The sequence below is a fragment of the Aythya fuligula genome, chromosome 4 (assembly GCF_009819795.1).
Source record: "Aythya fuligula isolate bAytFul2 chromosome 4, bAytFul2.pri, whole genome shotgun sequence".
Taxonomy (NCBI): Eukaryota; Metazoa; Chordata; class Aves; order Anseriformes; family Anatidae; genus Aythya; species Aythya fuligula.
In genome coordinates this window covers 16,469,238-16,494,537 of record NC_045562.1, presented here as the reverse complement: position 1 = coordinate 16,494,537, position 25,300 = coordinate 16,469,238, and the positions used below count along the sequence as shown (strand labels likewise).

The following is a 25,300-nucleotide window of genomic DNA, read 5'->3' as shown; positions in this document are numbered from 1 at the left end:
AAGCAAATAGTAGATATCACTGTCTGCTTAATGACTCTTACGTATCCAAACCACTGGTAAACTCCAATTTGTTCTAACTAGTCCAAAAAAATCTATAAACTTCTATCACACAAAGTGTAAAATACATTACTTCTTGGAAAGACTCGCTTTCTGTAGCAGAACACTTTAGAAATATACTTTCACCAGTGTTCAGAATAGGAACATATGGAACATTTTTAGGATTAATTGACTACAGCACTGTTTAATTTTGTCTGATGCAGATTTTGTTTTCCTATGAGCTGTTATTGAAAAATATATCTATAAACTTTATTTAAGTGGTGTTTCTGGGTTGTTGGGTTTTGAATACTCCATGCATACACTTCAAAATTTCATTATCAAGTAAGTCTACCTTTGCAAATTAAAAAAAAAAAAAAAAAAAAAAAAAAAAAAAAAAAAACAGAGTTTGCTGTCCGTATTCACAAAAGTAGAGGAATAAATAAATAGTAAAATATCAAGTCTTAAACTGACTAGATTTTGTAGACCAAGAAAGATACAATTTAGAAAAATGTACAGTGAAAGCTTTTTCTTGCAGTGCTTGCATGTGCCTCAGTAAATACTGTAGTCTACATGGATGGATAATGAGTATATATGAGTATCACAAAAAATCAAAGGTCTTCTCTTGTGTTTCTCTCACGAGAAGTGCGCTGTACCTGCCTAGCAGTGTTTACAGTGAATTGCTACACGAAAATATTGGTTAAATGTCCTTCCTAATATTTGCAAAGGTATCTAAGATGATAGACCAGTAAGGATTGTTGCAGAAATCATGTGCAGGAAGTTGTCCATGCAAACAAATTTTCTGAGAGGCCCAAAACATTGAGGAAGAGGCTGGAACTTGTCTCACTTAAAAGAATGTGAAGACCATTCTTTGCCTAATTATTTCTAATATTTAAATAATGGTATAAAAATGCAAAAGTATGGTAAAACAGATTAGCCTGTGTCTTCAGGATTGACTTCACTAGTGTTAAAATCACCTCTTGTTGCTTGTGCAACTTATATTTTAGACATTCACCTCTCCTGTCTTTTGGCTTTATTCATTACCATGATGCCCATTGCTGCTGAATGTTTTCCAGCTCCCCCATTCCTTCAGCTCATTTTTCCAAAGTGGACTTAATTAATGAGAATTCTACTGAATCTTCATTCAGCTTTCTGCCTTCTCATTAATAATGAACTCAATAAAAATATATATATATTAAAAAAAAAAAAGATGAAGTGACAACCTTTATGTCTGGTCAAGCAGCATTAGCGTATGTGTAAGTGATTTTATTCTTACTATATTTCGTCTATATTGAATTCTGGAAGTTTTTGTACATAAGTGCTGCTATGTGTTTGAATTTAGTGATGCTCCTTTTTTAAAATTCTTAACTTTTTATCTTTAAAATTGATGATATCTACTGCTACGGCATAAATTTATTGGCTTTGACATGAATCTTTCTAGGAGGTAACCTGCAGACATTTTTTGTAACTTTAAAGAACTGTAAATAATAGCAGCTTTCTTTGATTGTTTCTGACCATAAAATGCACTTAGGTACTCAGACCATATATATCCCCATGAAAATTCTAGTTCTTACTTCAAATGATAAAAAAAAAAAAAAGTATTTTAAAAAAAAAAGTTGTTTTTTTTTTTAAGTTCAAGACTTGCATTAATTTTACCTCAAAATAGAATGGTTTTTTTTTTTGCTAATTTTAAATGTGTTATCAGCAAGCAATAATTTACCATTAAATTGATTGCAGAATACGTTGAAACTAATCTGTCATCAACCTAAATATGACATATCCCAGTGGTCTACCCCTATCACAGAAACAAAAAAATGTCAGGGGCCATCTTCTGGCCTATGGCCGAGCTGATACAAGTACATTGATATTGTAAAATTATTTTTTTCTCTAAAACAGAATAGTTGCATCTTAAATACTGAGTGGGAATGGTCTTTGACTCATGTGATCTTCTGAAGGGAGCCTGCAAATTGGGAGAGTCATAACTGATTCTCAATTGATAAAAAAAAAATAAAATAAACAAATAAACCACCTAGATGATTGAGTTGCAGTGTTCTGGCCCAGGTCCTGCACTGTTTAATATTTTAATATAATCTTAGTCAAAATGTCCAGTATTTAATACTGGCAGTCATAAAGCCCTGTAGAGCTTTTTTTCCCAAATTTCTCAAATTTCCTGAGCTTGGGACTTTCGAAATTAATGGAGACTTGGGAGAGAAGAATTTGCTGAGCTTTAAAATTATTTTTTTCAGTAGGCACAGATTATTGCAGTTTGATAGCGAGATGCAGTGCATGAATGCAAATGTATTAGGCTCATGTGAATAGTTGTATACAGGTCAGAAAGACAAAATAATTTGGTTCATTAAAATACAAAAAAAAAATCCTTAGTTTTTCATATCAGTATATGTATTTGCAGTCAAGCAATAAATGAGTATGCTTAAATTATAGCCATTTTTATAAAATAAAATTCTTTTTAAATAAGCATTATATAAAATATTTTATATAATATATATATTAATCGGGGAAAAAAAGATGTTGCAAAATAGTCATACGTAAAACAATTCACTGCTGAAATTAAAAAGTGGAATTTTGACCACCTTGATTATTAAGAATAAAACTGAAGTATAAAATTTGGACAAAGACACACACAGGTTTCATAGTGTTTGAGGTGGAAGTCCTGGAATTTTAGGCCAATCTGTTCTGGACAGGGAGCCAGAAAGAAAAGGATTCATATTATCTTCAAATTTCTACAACTCTGCCTCTTCTATCCCTCCTTGTTCTATATCTAGAATTTGAGGTCTTCATACACAGAACCATTTGAAATATTTTGTATTGAAAATACCTTGTGTAAAAATGAAATCTATGTGCCCAGCCACTTTGGTCATAACTTTCTCCTATCTTACATTTCCAAATAATAACTAGCAAGATTTTGTTTTCAGAAAATGTTTTATAAAATCCTTTTTGAAAGCTGGTAAGCCCTTTTGTTTCAAAACCTAAAACATAATTAAATCTGACTTTCATTAGGTGGGATAAGCAGCATAAGAGAATCATGCCTTAGAATCAGGAAAATGAATTATATCTTAATAATTTAATCTTCATATTTCTCTTGCTAACTTTTCTCATAAGAACACTGTTAGGAAAACTAAACTGTCAATATGATAGGTCCCCAAATATTGGTTTTAGGCTAATACTACATTAAAACATGGTGCAGTAATAGGCAATATCTATGCAGAAAAGAGGCAGGCAATAGTTAAATGCTGATGGCTTTGCCCTGAATAACCTCCTTAATAAGGGGGTAAATTACTTTATTGTTGTTCTCTGGGGACAACTGCTAGATCAAATTTAATAGTTTTTCTTCTCTTCTCTGTCAAGCCTCTCATACCATTGACTATCACCTAATCCTGCAAGCTAATGCTGGGCATAATGAGGTGGAAATTGACCAAGTAGCAAGGAAGCACCCAAGCTACTAGGATCCTATTTTAGGACAAGAACTAAAAAAAACACATATCATGAAGGAGTCTGTTTCAGATGCCTGATGATTTGTAAGGGTCCTCCTTTTTTTTTTTTTTTTTTTTTTTTTTTTTCCATTTTAGGGGTAGTTTACTAATAGGACAAAGTATCGGTTCTGTAAAAACCAGAAGCCAGAGAATACATCAGAAAATTGAGAGCAGGCTGAGAGTAACAAAAGAACAAAATCTCTGCTCATCTATTTTACCCAGAAATTAAATAATAAATCAAACTTTTTCAAAAGAAAAGATGAAGTGCTGTGAAAAAGCCAAACTTTATTCCCATGTTATTTTTAAGGACCTCAGGTTCTAACTACTTTCTCAGTATTTGTTTTTAATAATTGCTATTTATGTTTTCAGATTTTGTGTTTGGTGTTCAAATAGTTATTTCAGTGTTTGGGCATGTGTATTGTAGAAATATACATTTGCTTATTTGTAAACAGCAGTTGCCTAGCTCTTGAAAATATAAATTTTTTTCATGTACATGTTCATACAAAAATAGAGGTGGTTGTAGTACCAATTTAAAAATTTACAGAATATAAACTTATATATATTTATATGCTTTTATATTTATGTATAAAATCAAAAATATATTGAAATAAAAAACAAGAAATCAAGTAAGTAAAAGGTTATAATTACTATGCAGACAGTTCTGGCTCTTAAACCAGAAGAATAATTTGCTTTAGTGTTCAGTGAGGATGATTATATTTGACATAGGAGAGGGGAAAAGGCTCTAATGGAAACTGTAATATGAAGCATGAATGTATTGCTGTCATTATAGATAGTAAAATTCATTGAGTTTCATGTGATTGATATAGGATGCTGGGTAATCTCTATCCCTTATTTTTGCATGAACTAGACATGAAAATAAGGTCAAGTAGCCAAAATTTATAAAGTTTTCAAATTGGAAAACAGACACTGTGGGACTGATGGATTAGTAGGGGTAGCACTTGTAGTGAAATGGATGGAAAAAATAGGCTAAAAGACTAATCTAGAAGGCTAGACCTTATAGAATCACTAGTATGCAATGCTTTTTAATATTATTTTGGAGGATTCTTTAAAGAGAATTAACAGCTTGAAGATAAGTAAAAACTGGAGGGAAATATAGGGTGGGTAGGTTGTGCCAATCCAAAGAAATATTTTTCCCTTGATAAGATATCTTTGTGCAAACATAAATTAGGTAAATCATCCTACCACATTCTGAATAAAGGATTTAATATAGTGCCATATCTAATTAGAAATAAAAAGACAAGACAGAGAAGAGCACATTTAAAGAAATTTTAAGGGGTGTATAATAGGTATGTATTGCTGAAATCCTTCCTTCAGCCTGGTGGGAGATTTCAAGGATGGTTTCTTCAGGACTGATCTTATTTCCAAATTTAATTAACTGTCTTTTTGCTAAAAGGAGGTACATAGACAAGCACTGACAAGGAGCACTGACAATCAGAAGATCTTGAGCACTAGGATAATACAGTGAAATTCAATAGTATGATTTGGAGTATTAGATGCAGTATTAGATGGAAATACCCATTCTACCTCTCACATGCAGGAGATTCTGAAATACCCTTTCAAAGGGAACTAAAATTCTTCATTATCAGCAACTGGATTGTGTTTGCTTTATGATTATGCCATGCCGTGGTTGCAGGGACACACAGCTGGGTTTGGAGCATAGCTGTCTCGGGGCTAACAGTATATATGAGTATAAAATGAGTATATACGAGTATAAAAATAATATGCCATGAATCCTCTCTCAAAACCCGTATAAAGCTTGGAGCAACAGGAAGCATTCACTCAGTGCTGAATTAATAAGTAACAAAACAACTTTACAGTCTGGAGATCAGCATGTAGGCAGCTGAGGATTTCCATTTACAACTCAGGTCTGACAGTCACTGTGGCCAGCAGAGATACCTGAAATCCCAGAGCTCTCAGCTCCCAGGAGGCTCATTGCATTTAGAGTTGCCCCGGGGCTGTTTTACCACTTGTAGGCCCAAGCTGCCATCATGTGTTCAGGAAACTCCAGTTCCATGTTGTTCCAGCCTAGGACTAAAAACGAAAGCACGTGCTTTGTTCAAGTATTAATTTTCAGAGACATGACAAGTAGAAGTGTTGTACATGTACTAATTTTTAAATGGAAATGGAACAATGGTCATTAATGCCAAGGGGCTGATGCTAGTAAGGCCAGAACTTGTTTCTGAAATAGTTTGGACTCCGTACCAGATGCTGTCTTGCCCCACCATACCTGCATTCTCTTGGATAACTTGCTGCAGTTCTTCTGATTTGATAAACTACTTCTATTCCATAAACCTTGTACTATACATCATTAAGGCCAAGTACTGCTGCTCTACCAGCAATAATATTTTCATTTCCTGTCTTCCTTATGATTTTAAGTGAATAGGCTTACTATTGAAATAATAAAAAGGGCTGTTTATATTTTTTCATTTGGGCAAAATTTCATTTCCTTAGTCTTTTTTTTAAATATTTTTTTCATCAGAGACTTTTTCATTCTATTTGTTCTTTTTCTCCTTCCCAACAGTATCTCCATTTTTCATGCCACTCTTTAGCCACTTTCCCCAAAACCAAAATTTCTTAATTTTGTTGTCTTTCCTCTCTCCTCATCTCCCTGATAATTTATGAATCAGCTAAGCAGTTTTCTCAGTATTTGATGTAAAGGCAAAAGTCTCAAAGATCCTAAGTTTCTAAGTGATTACTTCAAACCAACACCTAACTAAAGGAGAGATGCTAACATGCTTTGATAAGAAAAGTCAGCTGATATTACCCATTATTTCCTGCCACCAGTTTGTGCATTTGTATACACAGGGCTCCAGACTGCCCTTAGCCTCTGACATTTCTTGCTCCATGGTCAGGTCATGGTTATGGTACACAGAGCAGTAATGCGGATGTGGGTGCAGCAGATATGGTTTGAGTTCTTGTCCATATTAGAGCGAGACAAAGGATCAGAAGATCATACAGGCTGGTTATAAGAAAAGGAAGGTCCTGAGAAAGAGGAACTGTGTAGTGGATAGTTACAGGGGCTAAAGTTAATAAGACTGTTAGTAGTGCAGACAGCTACTATTGCCTACGTCCATAATTCTACAGAGAACTTCAGAGGTAGACTAAGCTGTAGAGAAGAATTAAGGATTTTTTCTTATCCTGCAGACTTCATTCTATCTTTGGTTGTATTAGAAAACAGAATTCACTGCCAAAAAGAAAGAAAAAAGCTATTTGCCTTCATAGTGTAAAACACCTAGTCTTTTTTGAATAGCTGAAGCTAGAAGTATTCTCTCTGATTCTTTCTGAAATGGTACTTGCCCTAAAAATGTGACAAAGTAAACTCACCAAACCTTTTGTGAATTCCTATATTTTTTCTTAGCTGAGGTGTTTTGTTCTTGGGCTGTTCAAGCACAGTCCAAGAACTAGCCACTGGAGAGCACAATCCAAGCTTTCTGCTGTGCGTAATCTGCAAAGGTTGAAACTGACTCGACAAAGGAATTTCAGCAGAATAATTTTTCATATGAGATGCAGTTTCATCAAGATGTGAAACAGAGCTATGTCCAGTTTACCTCAGCTAAAATATACCCACTTCTATCGGCTTAATATGGCTTTGGGGGGAAGTAATAATAATAATAATAATAAATACTATTCAAGAAGTAAGGATGGTCTGGGTTGTCACTTCCAAATCATATGTCAGCCAGTTCTCATGTGTTTCCAGTTGTTCCAATAGCCATGTTGGTTTTTTTCAGCTTCTCCCAGGCTCTTTATGTTCAGATCTTACTCTTGACAGCTACTTGAGAATTATCTGTGGGCATGTTGCTTCTATCTCTTTCTGACAAGATTGATTTCTATTTTAAGAAAATACGTTCTGAATGACAACTCAGGTAATGGGACTATTTCTGAAAAGAAAATAAACTTCATGTAATAATGTTTAAACATAGGGGCAGCAGAATGGCAGGGCACATATAGAAGGGAATTCAGCTCAGAACAAAATCAAAGAAGATTATGGGTAGGAGAATGCCTTGGGTGGAGTAGAGATACCTCTAAAATGAGGAGGCTATGAGGAGTCCTTTTCTCATGTATTTGCTTAAGGAACTATCGAGGCTTGTCTCACATGCAGATCTTTGTCCTACAGCCTGAAAATTTAGACTTGTCAAGCATTTCTCTAAGAAATGAAAGCTCACATTCTAATCCTTACGTTTCAGCTAATTGTCTGGGTTTTCAAAAGTTTGAGTTTTAGTGAACTCTGGAATGCATTATTTTTTAGTATCAAAGATTCTAGTTAGGTTTTCATTTTTTTAATGTTTTAATATCACTTCTTAATCAATATAACTTAATTTAATATCACTTCTTTTTAATATTGCTTCACTAGGGAATGATTTTGATACATTCCCTATCTTTAGCTCTTCTGGCTATTGCCTCACCCACTTTAAGAAACAAGCATGCATTAAGTTCTCTTTAACTTTCATCACATCACCTGTTTATTTTGTCAAGCTCTTGCTTTAAACATTTGCTCTCTCTAACCATTCTCACCGTTCCTTGATGCTGCTTTACTTTTTCTAGTCCTTTAATAACATCACTGAATAAGACTTTTCAATGCCATTTTATTCATTTCTTTTCCTCCTTGGTAACTAACATTTTTATATTCTCAGATGCAATTCTGCATTTGCCTGCGTCAGCAAATTGTTTTTCTGATTTATCTATGTCACATAAAATTAAAATACTCTGTTATTTTGGGTGTTGCTGTGAATGATTCAGGATCACTGAACTGAAGCCAGTGCCATGTACAGGGCAATTAGAACTCAGATTTGAGCCCAGTGTGATGATTTCTGGGCTAATGAGAATTTCAGGAGTTATAATAAGGTCATGCTGACACATGCCACAGTCAGTGACATGCAAAGCAGAAACATAACATCAAATGCTTACTGAATGCTGTTTGGGTTTCTTCTTTATAAGTGTATTGTTCATGAGCTGTTAAATATTGAGAAAAAAAAAAAAAAAAAAAAAAAAAAAGGTATGTTGGCATTTACTGGTTTGTGCTGTTACCTACTTCATAAAACATTTATTTAACTTTCTCTTATTCAAGTATGTGAAGTCACAAAATACACAGAGCCAAATTGTGCCCTTAAAGGTTAGTTTCCCAGATAAAGAGAGCTTCACATGAAGATATGAGAATTTTGCCTTTTGATAAAGGGTATCTGATGATCAGTGAACAATATTAAAGACTCCTGAGACCTGTACATTTTCCCTTGCATTTCAATAAATACCTTGATTTCCTCCTGAAAATACAAACATTTGGTTAAAAACATGGGAATGCAACAAGCTTCTGAAAAAAAAACAAAAACTCTTCTAGCAGTGAATCACATGCACCTTGTGGAGGAAGTAAATGTATCAAAAATACTTTTAATCATGTAAACATGGTAACCGTGTAAACATGGTAAAAAGGGCGTGTATATATATATATATAATCTTGTAAATAATATGAGATTGAAATGAATGAATAAAAATCTTATTTTAATAGCATTTCCATTGTGATGTCAAGTGCAGCTAATCAAGGATTCTCTGATTGAATAGTTCAATAGCTAATAAAAAAGGGCTTCTAAGTTTTTTGTCACCATGATCATAAAAGTCCCTGGTTATCCTTTGCATACATTCTTGGAGTATGCAGCACGCTTTCCAGAAAATGGACTGACTGAAGATCCTAATTTTATCCAACACCCTCAATGTTCAGTGGACAGGGTCTCTTGGTCTTACTAAATGACTCTTTTTGGCTTCAAAGTTTCCTTGAGCATTAGGACAACCAGACATTCTTTTCATAATAATAAAAAAGAAAATTAAAAAGTACTTAAAATTGTTTGAGGCCTGGAAAACTACATTTTCAAAATTATTTTGTAAAAAAAAAAAAATCTTAATTCTAATTTGGAACAAATAAATTTAATGGAGAAAAGGATTCTGTGGTGTTTTGGGGTCTGGAGTGTTCTTTTACAAATAAGAAGCAGGAAGAAGGATAGGTAGAGGTTTGGACAAGAGGTTTTTCTTGGTGTCCTCTCTTTGTTCGTGTTACCTCTATGCAGCACGTCCCACAATCCACCACAGCTCTTTACCTACAGTAAACAAGACTAGAAGAGTAGTAGTCTCACAGTTATTTTAACTGAAAGAAATCTACAGAAGAATTATCAAGTCAATGTGTGGATTTTCCATGTTTTTATATTTGAAAAAAAATATTTTATTTTTTTCTTTTTAAATGTTAGGATTTCTATGCTAACTGAAAATAAACCAACCAACAAACAAAAAAATCAAAACACCAAGGTATGTTGGCAAGTTCATCATACGTAAAAATTAAATACTTCGAAGTATTGATATATTTCTTGACCCTTAAATGTCAAGATATAAGTATAGAGGAAATGGGCACCTGCTTTGTTGTTCATTCACTAGTTGGCAGCATATTTTTTAATCCTCCTTTTTGATTATAAATTCCAGATTGCTAGAGGTTCATATTAGTCGTTTTAATAAATAGCATGGACTGGATAGACTTGAAACAAATAAATTATTTACATTTGCACAGGGGAATCTTCTATTGCCTTCTATTTTAGGAAATACCTTTTGCTAGCCAACAGAGAAAAATTAACATAGATTAATTATATCCCCTGTGAGTTTGAGGGATGTGCAAGACGTAAATCTAAAATATTTCTTAAAACCCAAAGTTACTTTTTTTTAAATTATTTTTCTCTAATACAATCTAGGTCATCTTGTAAACAGAAATTAACAAATGAAAAATAAATGTTTCTGCATTTCTGATGAGAAATATTTTAATACCTTCAAAGCAATATATTCAAATTATTAGAAGTTTCCTTTTTTAGCAATAATACTTTAATGAATTCAACTCAAATTCATACAGCTTTGATCCTCTGAAATTCATCTTTTTTCACAAATTAACCATTGATAATTAAAAAGAAAAAAGCCCTTCTCCACTCTGCATAGATATGTATGCATCGCATTGAATTGACAGAGAATTGACAGATTATATTATTTAAAACCTTGTTTTAAAAGTCTTTTCATCTTTCCTAGTGTTGTAGTTTCTGTTTAAGAATAACACTAGTTACTTTCTCCATCATAGCTATTTGTTTTTTCGGGAAGAAATATTGTATAAATAGGATTCGCTTGCAGAAGTAAATGCCACTGAGACAGGCCATCAGTAAATCTGAAAGGAAAGCAAATTTTTGGTATTCTAATAATGCAGTTTTTCTTGGATGGATGAATATCAGATGAATGCTAAGTGTTAAAATAAGTTTTAAATAGAGATTAAAGCTTTCAGAAATATGACAAAAATATAAGGAAGCTGCATATCAAACATAATTTATCTCAAAACATTGAGGAAATGATTTCTCATCATATAGGCTTTTGCATTTCCAGTAGCACACTGTAGATTGCACAACTAAGTCATTTTTGAGATGCAGATCACCTGAAGAATAATGAGAAGAAAAAAACATTAGTAACTGTAAAACAGATGCAGGTGCTCAGTTTTACTAATAGATGAGTAGTGTTTTTAGAACTACTTTTCTGATCATCAGCCATTCACTGACATTTCTACCAATTTATTTGATTTCAGGAAATTGCTAAAAAATCCTGCCTGAAAAAGAAACATCTTCTCTGGAGTATCTATAAGTCTTTTATATTATAAACAATAACTTCTCAATTTCAGAAATTAATTTTCCAAATGTCTTCATTTTAGACAAATTGGAAGTCATTTAAGTTAATGTAGTTCATGAAAAACAATGATGAAAATAGAGGAAACAATTCAACTATACACTGTTGTGTTTTGAAAAGAAAAAAAAAAATTATTATTCAAACAAAATTATAGTTTCTTGAATGACGTTCCTAAACGGGTTTTTATTGTCCTCCTGCTGGAAAATTTCTGACAGGTCTAAGAATGATTTGGATGTTATGAAAACAGAAATATTTATGGCATAAATTCGATCTAATAAATGTAGCTAAAGAGCAGTTTTATCCTCATTAGTACAAAATGGAAGCCAAAACTGGGAAATATTAAGAATTTGGGAAATTAGTTCATAAATCGCAAAAGTATGTTGCTGAAAATTATGGAATAGAAGTATCTAATCATTTATTATTTATGCAATTCAATTTACTTTGAAATTAAAGGTAGAGCTTCATGAAGCCAACACAGTACTTTCAAAAACCTAATTTCTAAACATTCTGTAAGGAAAGGAACAGTATCTAAATGCCTGTTGTGTTTTTTGTTTGTTTGTTTGTGGGTTTTTTGGTTGTTTTGTTTTGGTATGTTTGGTTTGGTTTGGTTTTGTCTGTTTGTTTGCTTCATTAGAGTGCTAAATTACTCTATGTTTACTGAAATAGGATCTGTTCAGTTCAAAAGTGTATGCTGACTGGATTGCATTGACTAAATTCTCATAGAACAAACTTACCAGCTTTCTCCATCGCATTCACCCTTTCAGCAAAGTTCAAACTCACATTTTAGACACACCACAACAAAACAATGCTTGTTGTACAATACGCAATTTGTACGTAATTAAGTGTTCTTGATTTATGGCCATGGTAAAAAATCAGAGCTGATAAGAGAAAATCAGATGTGCAGTTCTGTTTCTCTGTATTGGAGTTATCTGTTATTTTGTAAGGGGCAGCATTCTTTAATACTTGCCACAGAAAACAAATGAAAACTAAGCTCTCTCTTTGAATGTTATTTTGTTGTTGTTGTTTGTTTGCGTCCAGCGTATGCATATGTTTGCTAAAAGATTTAGGAAAATCTTAATTAATTAATTACTTAATTCTGCTTTCTTATAGCCATCAGAAGTTCACATTAGACCCCCACCCGAAAAACACTGATGTTCATGGTTAAATAATTTATTATATTTCAATTCTTCACTGGCATATCGAAGAAAAAAAATTTCTATTAACTTCTCCCTACACAGTGTCAAAAAAAAAAAAAAAGAAAGAGAAAAGAAAAAGGCTTAACATGTACAAAATACAGATTTCTCTACTGCTCCTATGTATGTTTCCTATGTATGCTTTTTTTTAATATATATAGATACCCACAATTAATGTTCTGCTCTTATGTGAACTTTGCTTTTAATAGTCTGATTTAGTGCTACCAAATAATTTTTATTTTTTTTATCCCATTGAGTGTGAGTGACATGTAGAAAACAGAAATATTTCAGAATTGGTGACTTTTCATGCAAATGGGGCATTTTGATTTCAAAATAATCCATGACTACACCTCTTAAAAAAAAAAAAAAAAAAAAAAAAAAAAAAACACTGTAATTGAAAGACACTGAAATTCTGTTGGGCCATTACCTGACAGAGCTTTCATTTGGCTTTTCAGTAGTAAATTCTTTGTTACACTATTCATATCTATAACATACCTAACACCTCATTTTATTTTTGGATGAATCTGACCTAATATTAAAAATACAGTTTGTTAAAGAGTGAAACACACTGTTTTCTTCAAGCCTCTTATCCTAGCTATTTCTATTATGAATATATTTTATCTTACAAAAAGCCTTTGTTCAGGTAAAGTGGAATTGTATTCTGTCGTTATATTACTGAGATAGAAATAGATTAAAAGATTCATCTCATTCTTAACATAGCTATGCAATAAGTTTATGTCTGAACCCAACCAGAATCCAAATTTTTGGTTCCTAGTTCAATACATCTGATCATCTTTCTTATTCGGTGTGTAAGTACTACTACCAACAAAACCTTGCAATGGTATTTCCCATTCAAGAGAAACCTATAGCATACTGAGAAATAATGTAGCTGTGAAGGTATCATAATTATGCACTAAGCTTGACTGAGAATCTTGAGCACAGACTACAGAAAGACAAGGAAAGCATGACAGGAGTAGAGCAATAGTTGCACTGAGGAAAGATACCAAGACCCAGTGATATGCATCTTGACCCTATTATATCAGGGTTAAAGAGCATAATGAGTATTTTGCAGATCAGAAAAAGAGCTCGCAAAAAAAAAAAAAAAAAGAAAAAATAGAGGCATAATAGTTTTTCCCTTTTCTTTGTACGTAATGCTACTATGCCTCCCTGAAATATAAATACACATGTGAAGGTAAAGTCATTCTAATCAGTATTATATTGTTATTTAAAACTTTTTTTTTATTTTATTTTTATGTAGATGAACCCTTGCCACTGGTCACTAAGCAGACTATGGTTATTAAACTGACATTACGGTAGCACTTACACTGACACACGGAATCTTGAATACCTATACTTCAGTATCAGTACAGTCAACTAAACTACATACGAATACATGCAAATATCACAAAGCAAACAGCCTTACATCAGTATATGCCTGAATGCTGTCCTAAATAGGAATAGATTTAAACACGGACTCATTTTTCATTTCTCTGGGCTATAGAGAACAGTGAGAGAATTACATGTAAAATAACTGACTTCTCTACCTTTCAAAATACATTTCTATATACAAGCATTGTGAAGCTGTAATTTTTAGGGCCAGGTTGTGTTTTTTTTTCAGTGGTTTGATTCAGTGCATTTTTTCTTAATGGTTGTTTTTGTCTTTCAGACTTGAATCTCCTACTAGATCCTTGGTGATGGAAGCACCCAGGGGAGTGCAAGTCAATGCAGCTGCAGGAGACTTAAAGGCCACGTGTAGGAAAGAACTGCACTTGCAGTCTACAGAAGGGGAGGTAAGCTCAGCTGGTCAAAAAATGTTCTATGTTATCTCTGCCCAGCATAATACAAATAATGGAAGGGTAGTTTATTCAGCAGCACAGTAAACATCACAAAAAATGTTCTGCATTTGCCTACATTAAAATCATTTTGGTTTGGCACATTCAGTTACAATTACTTATTTGCTTTTTTTCAAATATTTGATTCATTAAATTTCATTCACATTGGAAAAAGTTAAATAGATATAGATAAAAATATTTTTTTATTATACCAGTCAAGAAAAAGGCTACCCAGTCCTCCAGCTTGTTCCTGGGACAGAGATCGCTAAGTGTTGGTGGTAAAATACTATTTTGGATGAATCTGGCAAAGAGAGAGAAGTGTATTCTTTAACTGTTAATATCTCTGAAAGAGAGTACTTCAACAGACTGTTCACTGTATGGTTTCATCAGTGTCAGGATCAGCTTGACAAAAAGATTTTGTTATAGGTTCTTCATGTGTAAACCTATGTGAAATCATGAAAATACTGTTAAATTGTGTCACTGTTTTGTTTGCCAATCTATGAATGGCAGAAATGCAGGAAACATGACTTGTATGAGTCCTTTCATCTTCATTCCTTAAAATGATATAAAGACTAAGGAGGAAAAAAAAATAAAATCCACCTTGTGCAAGTCTATCAAAAGTTCTCAGTTTCTTATTAGACACTTTGGAGAACTATATAATTTTTTATTGTTCTCAATGAAACTTGCCAGGTTACTGCACTTTTGGAAAATTGGATGTTTAATGTAAATATCTAACTGTGAATAGAGTTCTTTAGAATTTTTTTGCTTTTTGTGTTAGTATTTTGTTTACTGCCAAATGTTCCCAGATGCTTTGCAAGCTACCCAAATAAGCCTCAACAAACAAAAAGAACATTCACATCTGTGACGGATAATCCCCTCCACACACTCTTTGCATTGCAGTGTAGACAGGAACATTTTTGTCTGCATCAAATACGCTGCATCAAAGACCTACTTTGATAACAGTTCTATATAGAACTATATATTCTATATATTCTATATAGAACGGTTATAAATAGAAAATCTATTGATTTTCTATTGTCCTGCATAATTAAAGCACACTATTTTCCTAATTGACAGTGTCAAATACTTATATATCAAATTCTATATTAAAATACCATATGCTGCATCTTATTTCTGAGTTGCTATAAGAGCTCTTCCTACAATCCATTATCTTTACTTACCACCTCTTTAAATAGGAAGTCTCTGTTACTGTTTCCTTAAGTAGTCAAGCTATCATTAAGGAGAATCGAACTCTCTCTCATTGGTAAATTGAGGAATAAAGTTTGATTAAATAAAGGGAGAGTCCTCCTTCACCCTTGTGTTTTCTGTGCACAGTTTTGTTGCACGGGTTCCAGTTTCCCATTCCCCTCCATACCTGGAGGGGAATCCATACCTGGCCCAACCTAGTATGTTTCCTATGTTAATTACCAATTTTGTTCACATTTATTTTTTCTAGAATCGATTTCTTTGTTCTTTCTCTTCATGATTCTATGATATTTCCCTTTAGAAAAGTAATACTCAAATGAAAATGAAAATAACCAGAAAGACATTTACTTTCAATTTCCCATGATCTCTGAAGCAATGGTTTCTATCTTTAATGTCTTGGTTTAGCACCATGGATCTCTATGTTGCTTTGTACAAATGTTTAGTCTGTAGATTCATCAGGTATTTTTGCCTGTATCAAAACTCTGAGTGTATTGCATGACTTCTGATTTTTCTTAAATATTTACTACAGCTCACTGAAAATGTATTTGGAAATAATGTCCTTTGACCTCAGTTAGTCTTTGATAATAGAAATCCAAGAAAAGTTAAAATGACTATGTTCTGACTGTATTTGTATTATTCAGAACTGGAATTAGGTTAAGAATTAAATTCTTTATGGAAAAAATATCTAATAAATCAGGCTTTACTGAACTTCATATTAAAAATATTTTTTATATTCCTGGACATAGTAAGTATCTATCAGAATTCCAACATCACGTTAGATTTGGTTGATTTAGATTGTTTTAGTTAGATTGATAGATTTGAGAAAAGAAGCTACCAACATTTCCACACCCTTTTCCAAGTAGTTTTTGTCTGAAAACACATATCTGAGAAAGTTCAAGGTGTCTGACTATAGTACTAGCAGTTCCAGCAGGATCTTTAAAAGAACAGTCTCCTAAAGAGAGAAATTCCATCCTGAGATCTGACCGATACCTTCATAGTCTACTGTTTTATCTCTTAACCTGGAGAGGATCAGAGGAAATTGCAGAAACACTGTGGAAGGCATGTGATAAGCTTCCACAACATCACTGATTGTGCAAGGTTACCATAACCACGTTAGGGTATTACAGCCTGATGTGAGGAACCTTGTGTGAAAATCTGATGGACAAATGTCTAAAACAACGTAATGATTAGAGTCAGTGCTTGAAGCCCAACAGATAACATCACAGATTGGTAGGCAATGTAGGAAAAAAATTTAAGGAGTTTACCATATCCAATTATTAAGAAAACATTCTAAAACAAAACAAGGTATCTCTGCCAAAAAATAACCTTCATTTTAGCCTGAAAATGTATGCATTATCAGTTAGGTTTCTTTCATGAAGGAATGAATGTTGTCTTTGTGAACTGGATCTGGATAAATGAACCATATTTGTGCTAAGATCATTTTTCTACTAGAAAAAATACATTTTGGTATTATTTCCATACTAGTCAAATACTTTAACTTTTCCAAGCTTATTCAATAAGGCATCAGATATTCCTTCTGTAGCATAATTATTGTCCTATCATGCCAGGAAATATTTATGTCAAATCTGGAATCAATCAATTTTAGCCATGTAGAAGAAAATTATGAATTTACTTTGGATTAATCTACGAAACATATATTTTCCTTTTACTTAAGAATAACTTCAGTATATTTTTTTTTTGAAGAACATAAATGTGTTTACAAAATAATTTTCCTGTAGTCTTATTTCTCATGCAGTATAATCTTTGGCCTCCCACATCACAAACTGAAAGCCTGTGAAAGCTTTCTCAGTTCTGCTGCTTGATAAATTTTCTTTTTATTTACTGCAGTATTATAATAATCCTTCTAGTCATATTATGCATTATGATGCATGATCTCAGACTGAATACTGGGGGTTGTAATTTCTATTCAGATTCTGCTGCCCTTTATAAAGCTCTTGAGCTGCACCCTTGTGAGTCAAGGCATCAGCAGAATCCTTTGATTCAATTATAGCTTGGCATTTAATTGTGAACTATGTGTTATTCTATAAATAAACCATAACCAATGGTTTAAAGCAGCAATCATTTACAAGCAAAATGCAATGTGAAGCTCCAGGCTCTAGCTCAATCTATTGGTTCACATAAGAAGAAAAAGAACATTTATTGTCTGGAAATTCAGTACAATAACTGCTAGCTGACTACTGTTTCTTTCACATATAAACACATTGCAAAAGTACAGATCAATTTTAAATTCTGTAGATACTAGATTTTGCTCAACATAAAAATCTGCAGAACTGTACCTGAAATACATTATGATGTAATGACAACATGCTTAAAGGATTATATGATGCTGTTCGCTGATTGGTCTAGCAACTAATTTTAAAGGTTTTTAAATACATCACCCTTTGAAGGCAAAGGCTGTTAACTAGCCTCAGCTCTTCTGAGGGTTGTGCAGCTGCTACATAGTTTTGCAAACAGCTTTCAGATAAACTAAGCTCTGAATTTTCATCACATCCCATTGATTAGCAAAGACCAAGTAAATAAAAGGAGAAAGATGTACTGAGGTTTCTAATTTTTCATAAACATATGTGTATTAGTAACCCTGTCTGTGATTTTCCTCCTATTTACTTCTTTATCCTCTTTTATTTCTCTGTCAGATTGCAGTGGTTCATTGCATGGTTTGTGGACGATATTTGGTTGCTTCTAGCATAATGAAAGTGATCCCTTGGCAAGGTTTATAGTTGTCATGTTAAAGTGAGCAATACTCTTTAACAGAAAAAGTTTACAAAAAATCGGTGTACTGGACAAGAGAAAAACCAAGTTTATATTAACCATTTGAGTGTCACTCAAGCATGCACCCATGATTCTTTTGTAGGGGCAACAAACGAGTGAGTACTAGCTTTCACTATATAATCCGATCCAGTTCTCTTAAGTCCAAAAGATATATTTGATACAGAGATTAATATTTAACATAAGTTAAATCTTCACTTTTAAATCCAGCTAACAGTACCATTTTAAAGCTTTGGTTTGGGTGTTTTTTTATAGCTATTTTTCAGTTCTAAAACAGAAATATATATATATTTAATTAACTAAATAAACTGAAATGGAATTGCCTTTCTGCAAGCCATTTGCCATGAATATGGAGGAATGACCAATCAACAAAAACAACATTTCCCAAGTTGGTTCAGTTCAGCTGACTTATATTTGCAAAAATAAATTTAAGTGCTTTATATGGATGAAGTGAGTACAATAAGAAATAAGCAATGGTATGCTGTAGAGCTTGAAGATCCAGTTAATTCATAAAAAAAAAAAAAAAAAGTCTAGCAATTGTGCTGCATTTTGTTTTCTAAATACTTTTTTTGTTAGTATTAACTAGTTAACTTGTAACAGCTGTCTGCAAGGAAAGTGATTAGTGAAAATGAAAGGAAAATTCTCTGTATTTTTTAATAATTGATTTCTATGGAAAGGAGGGTTTCAAGAATTCTATGAAGCTATTTTGACAGGTATTTAAAAATATTAAAATGGCATGTTATTTTTAAATAATATTTAAAAGTTTTTCATGCTTAAGTAAATTTGCAGTAAAAAAGTTCATGTTGAAATCTATAATCAAAACGTTCTGAAACTACAAAACCAAACGTGTTTTAATTAACATCACTCATTTTGAACTGCTTGTCCACAAGCAAATTTAGAATACCAACACCATAAGCAATTTTATTAGAAAGAAAAAAAGTAACAATGAATAATTTATTTTATAAATGAAACATTTTTCCATGAATATCACATTTTAATCTAGTTCTGATTTGCATAGTAATTAATTAATAAGATTTTGTACTCAGTAAACTGAGCACAAATATTCCAAGTACATGTCTTTCCCTTTCTGGTTCAGATATATAAATCACAAAGTCACATCTGTCCCACATAAATCATATAGAAGTTACATCTGTCACATTTAATGAAATTGCAAATATTTCTAATATCATTTAGATTTTTATTCTGGGAATTGTTATGTATGAGACAACCATTGACATACCATAAGTGTTGGAGCTTGTAAACTTCTGCTGGTCACCATTCACAACAACCCCATTTAATCACCATTGAAATTAAAAGAATAAATATACTGGAAAGTTTCTGCTTCTGTAGCCACCAATATAAATTGCAGTGGAGTTATAACTCAAATGATGCAAAATATGCAAAACATAAATTCTTATGCTCTCTTATACAATAGTACATTTAACATACATATACATTAGTTTTCAAATCACTTGCAATTGGCAGTGATTCCAGGAATACTATTGAGTAGGGAACTGGTGTTAACAAAAGATGGCTCTGTCAAGGTGTGTCATGTATAATCTTGAGACAGAGAATATTTGCTACACCAGACCACACTTTGGCCTAAAGTCCTCCTTTGTCTTCTGGTCAACTGATCATACTTCTGTAGAGAATGCATTTTCAATAAATGCTACTAGATCTAGAATCTTTTGGCCTTCTCTGAATATTTAGTACACCCAGTTTCATAGTAGTCATCACATTCATTTCAGTGTTTACCTGTTCCATAATAGTATTAATTTTTAAGACAGTTCATTGTTAATATATGGTTCCAGATATTGTGCCAGCATACATTTAGACTTAACAGTATATATGCTATTAAGTTATTATTTTAATTTTCCATTAAAAATAATACTTGTTTCTTTTTCTCAAAGTTCTCTTTCAGATTTAATGGAAGGTACTTTAGGTGAATCATTTTTAAACAAATGTCAAAAACACAGGTAACTGTTAGAACATATGGCCAATATGAACTAAAGTGCTGCAGTTTATCCTGCACTTCATCTTCAGCTTGAATTTGAAAACATATCAGCGAGTGGAAAATAAGTAGTTAGGAGTCTAGTGACCCAATTTGTATAACCATATTTCTATGTATGCTTCCAATAGCATATGCAGAAGAGTAAAAAGACTAGACAAAAATCTTGCATTGTTGTAATTCAGATTAATTCTGAAAAGCCTAATAGAATCCAAATGGTTTATTTAGTGAGATCTTATTGCACTGTATCTTCATACTGAATGATGAACAATAAACTTTCAGTTTTCCTTCTTTCACGTTTCCCCCAGTTTCCTGCCATTTCTTACCCACACCAGCTCTCAGTATGCCTTGCAGCTCTCTAACATTATCTGTCTAGTCTGACCATACTTAAATACAGATATATTTTTTTTGGTATTTATGAATCCTACCTCTTTAATTTGGGTGTACTTAAGCTATCATCTCCTCTATTGTGAGGATGGGACCTCCTCTATTGCGAGGTGAGGACCAGGGAGGTGATTGTTCCCCTGTGCTCTGCTCTGGTGAGGCCACATCTCAAGTACTGTGTTCAGTTTTGGGCCCCTCACCACCAAGAAGGACATCAAGACCCTGGAGAGTGTCCAATGAAGGGCCTGGAACACAAGTCCTGTGAGGAGCGACTGAGGGAACTGGGGTTGTTTAGTCTGGAGAAGACAAGGCTCAGGCTCAGGCCTTGTCTTCTCCAGAGAGCCTTATTGCTCTCTACAGCGACCTGAAAAGAAGCTGTGAGGAGCTGGGGGTTGGCCTCTTCTAACAGGTAACTAGCAATAGGACTAGAGAGAAAGGCCTCAAGTTGTGCCAGCAGAGGTTTAGGTGGGAAATTAGAGGACATTTCTTCTCAGAAGTGGTAGTCACGCATTGGAATGGGTTGTCCAGGAAGGTGGTGGTGATTCAAAGATCGAAGCCGTAATTCCTTTAAGTGGTATATTCTTTATTGCAGCGCTGGATGCACGGGGGATCTCTCCACCTATCGTGCATACCCAAAGCAAAAAGCAGTTTTGACTTTATACAATCAATCTATCAATATTCTACAAGCACCTATACATATGCATTACCTATCCCCGCCTTCCCTCGCTTCTCATGCTAATTAGCCTTTTGGCACCTTGCGCCTGCGTAGAGCCTTCCAAGAATTGTGGGCAGGGGTCTTTGGGATGTGGGCAGGGGTCTCTGGGAGGAAGACCCCGAGTCTTCCTCACAGTGTACTTTTCACCTTTGGTCAAGAATCTGCTGAATTGGCATGCTTCTTAATTGCGAGAGTTGGTTGTTGCCAATTCTTCCGTTTGTTGTATCTTTATAATGAATTCCAATGTCCAGTTTTGAGATTTATAGTCCTTACGTTTGTTTCTCTGTCCGTCTGCCGCTTCCTTATCATGAGTTTCAGTGTCTTGTTTCGAGATATACAGTCCATGTCTGGGGATTGTCCTTGCCTCCCCAATGCCTCCCCAATACCTCCTTAATCAGTGGAGTCACTGTCCCCGGGGATGTTTAAGAAAGGGTTGGATATATTTATCTTATTTATCTGGATATCTTCTGGATATATTTATCTGGATATATTTATCTAGATATTTTTATATTTAGAGACATGTCTTTGTGGGTAATATTGGTGGTAGGTGGACAGTTGGACCAGATGATCTTAGAGGTCTTTTCCAACCTTTATGATTCTATGATATAGTCAAGGACCCAGTGGGGAACTTTTATATGATATGGCTTGTATGAATATTGGATTCTTTACCTTAAGCTTATATCATGCCTGCTGAAAGTTCTCTCCTTCAATGATTTTATTTTTATTTTTTATTAGATATCTATATTTTCTGACGTCTTCCTCTCCTTCTCCTTGTCATTGTTCAGATAGGATAACAGCACAGCCTGATGAGCAGATGATTTCCAAATCTCAGTTAATAAATATCACAGTCACCTTTGATGTTCTAAATACTTGCACAAGGCACAAGCTAGGGCCAACTAGATTTGCCAGGTTAGTTTAGTCTTTGACATTTCTTTGAAGATGCATATGCTTGCAGTCTTTTACATGTTCATATCTGCCAGTCAATAACACTATCATTGCAGAGGCTTCTGCTACTTTGTAGAAATTACTGATTGTAAGCTGTTGAGGGATTTTTTGAAACAGCAAAAATCCCATGGCTTGCTGTAGCTGAGCAAACCAAGCTACCAGGGCAACTATGAGAAGTTCCCATGACAGTGTTCCCACATCGCCCAATTGAAGAATTCAGAAAAATATTGTTACCAGTAGCTGGCTTCAAGGACAAGGTCTTTGTGACTGCTAATCACAAGGGGGTTGTTTTCTTGCAGGTGGGGTTGTTTTCTTGTAGTTGTTTGTCTGAGTGCTTTTGACCAATGATCTTGTGTGAAACACTGTCCGCCCCTGTTAAGTTCACTATAAAAGTTAGGCTGTCCGGACAATAAAGTTGAACTATGCTTTATCACTCATATTGAGTCAGCTGCATGTGTTCCTTCAGCCACGAACCAAAAAGTGGCGCCCGAACAGGGACCTGTCAAAGGGCGGCTGAAGCAGAGGGGCACCGGAACACAGCGACCGGGGGGTCAAGAGCGACCAAACACTACTACAACAGTTGGTGTGTCGTCTCCGAAGACCTGAACTAAATAGTTCGCCATCTGCGTGGGCTACAGGGCAAAGGCTGCAGGATATTGCCATAGTGCAGGATATTGCCATAGTGCAGGAATAACAGGAAAATGGAGGACAAAGTAGCCCTAGATTTATTACAGTGCTTCTTGAAAAAGTGGGAAGTAATCGCAATGCGACGCAAAATTCGGACTATAAAATGGAGCATGATCTGACTCTACTGGTGTCTGCCGTGCTTTCAGCCATACTTCCTGCAACAGTAAGCATTCTAAGTAGAGAAACCAAACAGTTGTACATCCTTTGCCATTTCATATAATACATCTTGATACCTTGCTACAACTGTCAACTCTTTTTCCAAAATACAGAACAGGTAATACCAAAATTATCTAATGAATATTTAATTCTAACTTCCTTAGAAATAGAAATAAATTGGTTTATTCTTCTGCTTCTTTCTCAACATCTTTGTTTCTCTCATACATTACTCCTACAGGCTTGATGAAAATCAAAGCCTGTGTGTAAAATGTGCAAGATGAAATTTCTCAAGATTATATTAGCATAAAATACATGTAAAAAAAGTACAGTTTTTCCATTCCTTCTCACACACAATAGCCTTATTCCATTCACTATTTTAGTCAATCAGAAAACGGGTCTATTTAAAACAAGTATTATACTAATATATTTTTCTCATATTTAAGATACACAAGATAAAGCAAGGATTTAAGATTACTAAAACTGAAGTATACAGGGGGAATGATCCTGCTAAATGCTCAGCTTTCTGATGTGAAACAGCACTTCTCAGAATAGCTGCTGCCTTTTCCATTTTGTACATTCTCAATCAGTCTCCCACAATGTTTCAAGAATGGATAAAAGTTTTGGGTTTATCCTTTCATATTTACTGAGGTGTGAGTGTCTCAGGAAGAGCATGACAGGTTGGCATAGTCTTGATGTATGTGAAGTATTATATAGCTTATCTTGTACCTTTCACAGCACAAAAGATTAGAGAAACATCATGTATACAGGCAGTTCCCTTAGCTACTAGTAACAGTGTTCCCTGGGAACATAACATTTTTTTTGTCTTGCCACTTCCCTTCTCTTCAAACACCTCATAACAGCAGGCAGAAAAGGGTATGTAGCATAAGTTTTTCTGATGTTGGAAGACATTTCATCCATTAATTTCAGTTTTTAGCAAAAGATAGAAGGGGAGAGGCTATATCCTCAAATATGGATATCTGAAATTCCTTACATAGTGGGCTTCTATGTTGAAATATTTAGATCCCTGCTTAACTAATAGATAGCAACGTCGCATCTGCAAATTAGGCTTTTATATAAATTTAGTCTTTTATTTTTGTCTTTTATCTGTAAATGTAGTCTTTTAACATTGACCTTTTAACCTTGACTGCATATGTACATGGTAGGTTTTAATGTTGCCTTTCAGCCACCTTCATCTTGGGCTTTCCCAGGGATTTGCTATAGGAGTCTGTTTAAATTGCACAGCCTTCCCAGCTTTCTGCAAAGGCACGGGGCTTGTCAGACTCATTGCAGCAGATACACCCTCACAAGAAGTCACATCAGTTTCTCTCAGATACTGTACCCCAGATGCTGTGGAATGCTTGCTAGAACAAGGCCTTTGAGATACCACTCAAGATTATGGCAGCAGAAAAATCTGAATTTCATCTGTATCACAGTGTGTAGTTTGAAAGCACCAATAGAAATGCTTGCATAGCTATGCTTGAAAATATCATTTAAATTAATGAGAAAAATAAATGAGCATTGTATTGCAATGCACAATGGAGCAAGGTCCACTGGATTAAAGCCTTAGAGCAGTACGATACAGAACATCTGTAATTAAGGGTTGCAGAATTGTAGCTGTCCTGATGTAATAAAACATGTAAGATTAATGAGTTTAGATAATAGATAGAATAAAAGATAATAAAGTTCAAAGCGACTAAAAGATTTTCATCTTCTAGCCCGTTCTCTGGCATAAAATGTCCTCTTTTTGTGTGTGTGTGTGCGAACAAATTCTTGTCTGAATCAAGACTCATCTTTTAGAACTCATTTAATTTAGATTTATATATTTCTCAAGCATCATGTTATCACATATATAATGTTCTAATATCTTGTTTTTTTCTTTTTCTTTTTTTTTTTAAAAAAAAAAAAAAAAGAGAAATAATCTTTTGTTTGCCTTCCGTGATATTCTAAGTACATTAGGGCTTACTGCAAATCAATGTTAAAAGTCCAAAAGGCTACTCAAGATTATTTTTTTTTTAGAACTATTTGTAGAAGTTATCAAAAGCTGCTGATAAAAAGTGTATGACATTACTGGCTCCTGTTTAATATCCGTTTGAGTTACTGTTGAATTTGAAAGTATTTTATTGTGTTCTGACATCAGTGTTTGGTCTTTCTCCAAG

General features: G+C 33.9%; 1 protein-coding gene across 4 annotated transcripts in view; it reads left to right on the top strand.

Annotated features, from left to right (window-relative positions):
• Nucleotides 1–25,300, top strand: part of SGCZ (sarcoglycan zeta) — a 451,534-nt gene that overhangs the window by 422,493 nt on the left and 3,741 nt on the right. For all 4 annotated transcript variants that reach the window (XM_032186118.1, XM_032186120.1, XM_032186117.1 and 1 more), the window contains one exon: nt 14,091–14,214. In XM_032186118.1, coding sequence (XP_032042009.1) covers nt 14,091–14,214 — 124 coding nt within the window. The remainder of the gene's footprint in view (nt 1–14,090; nt 14,215–25,300) is intronic.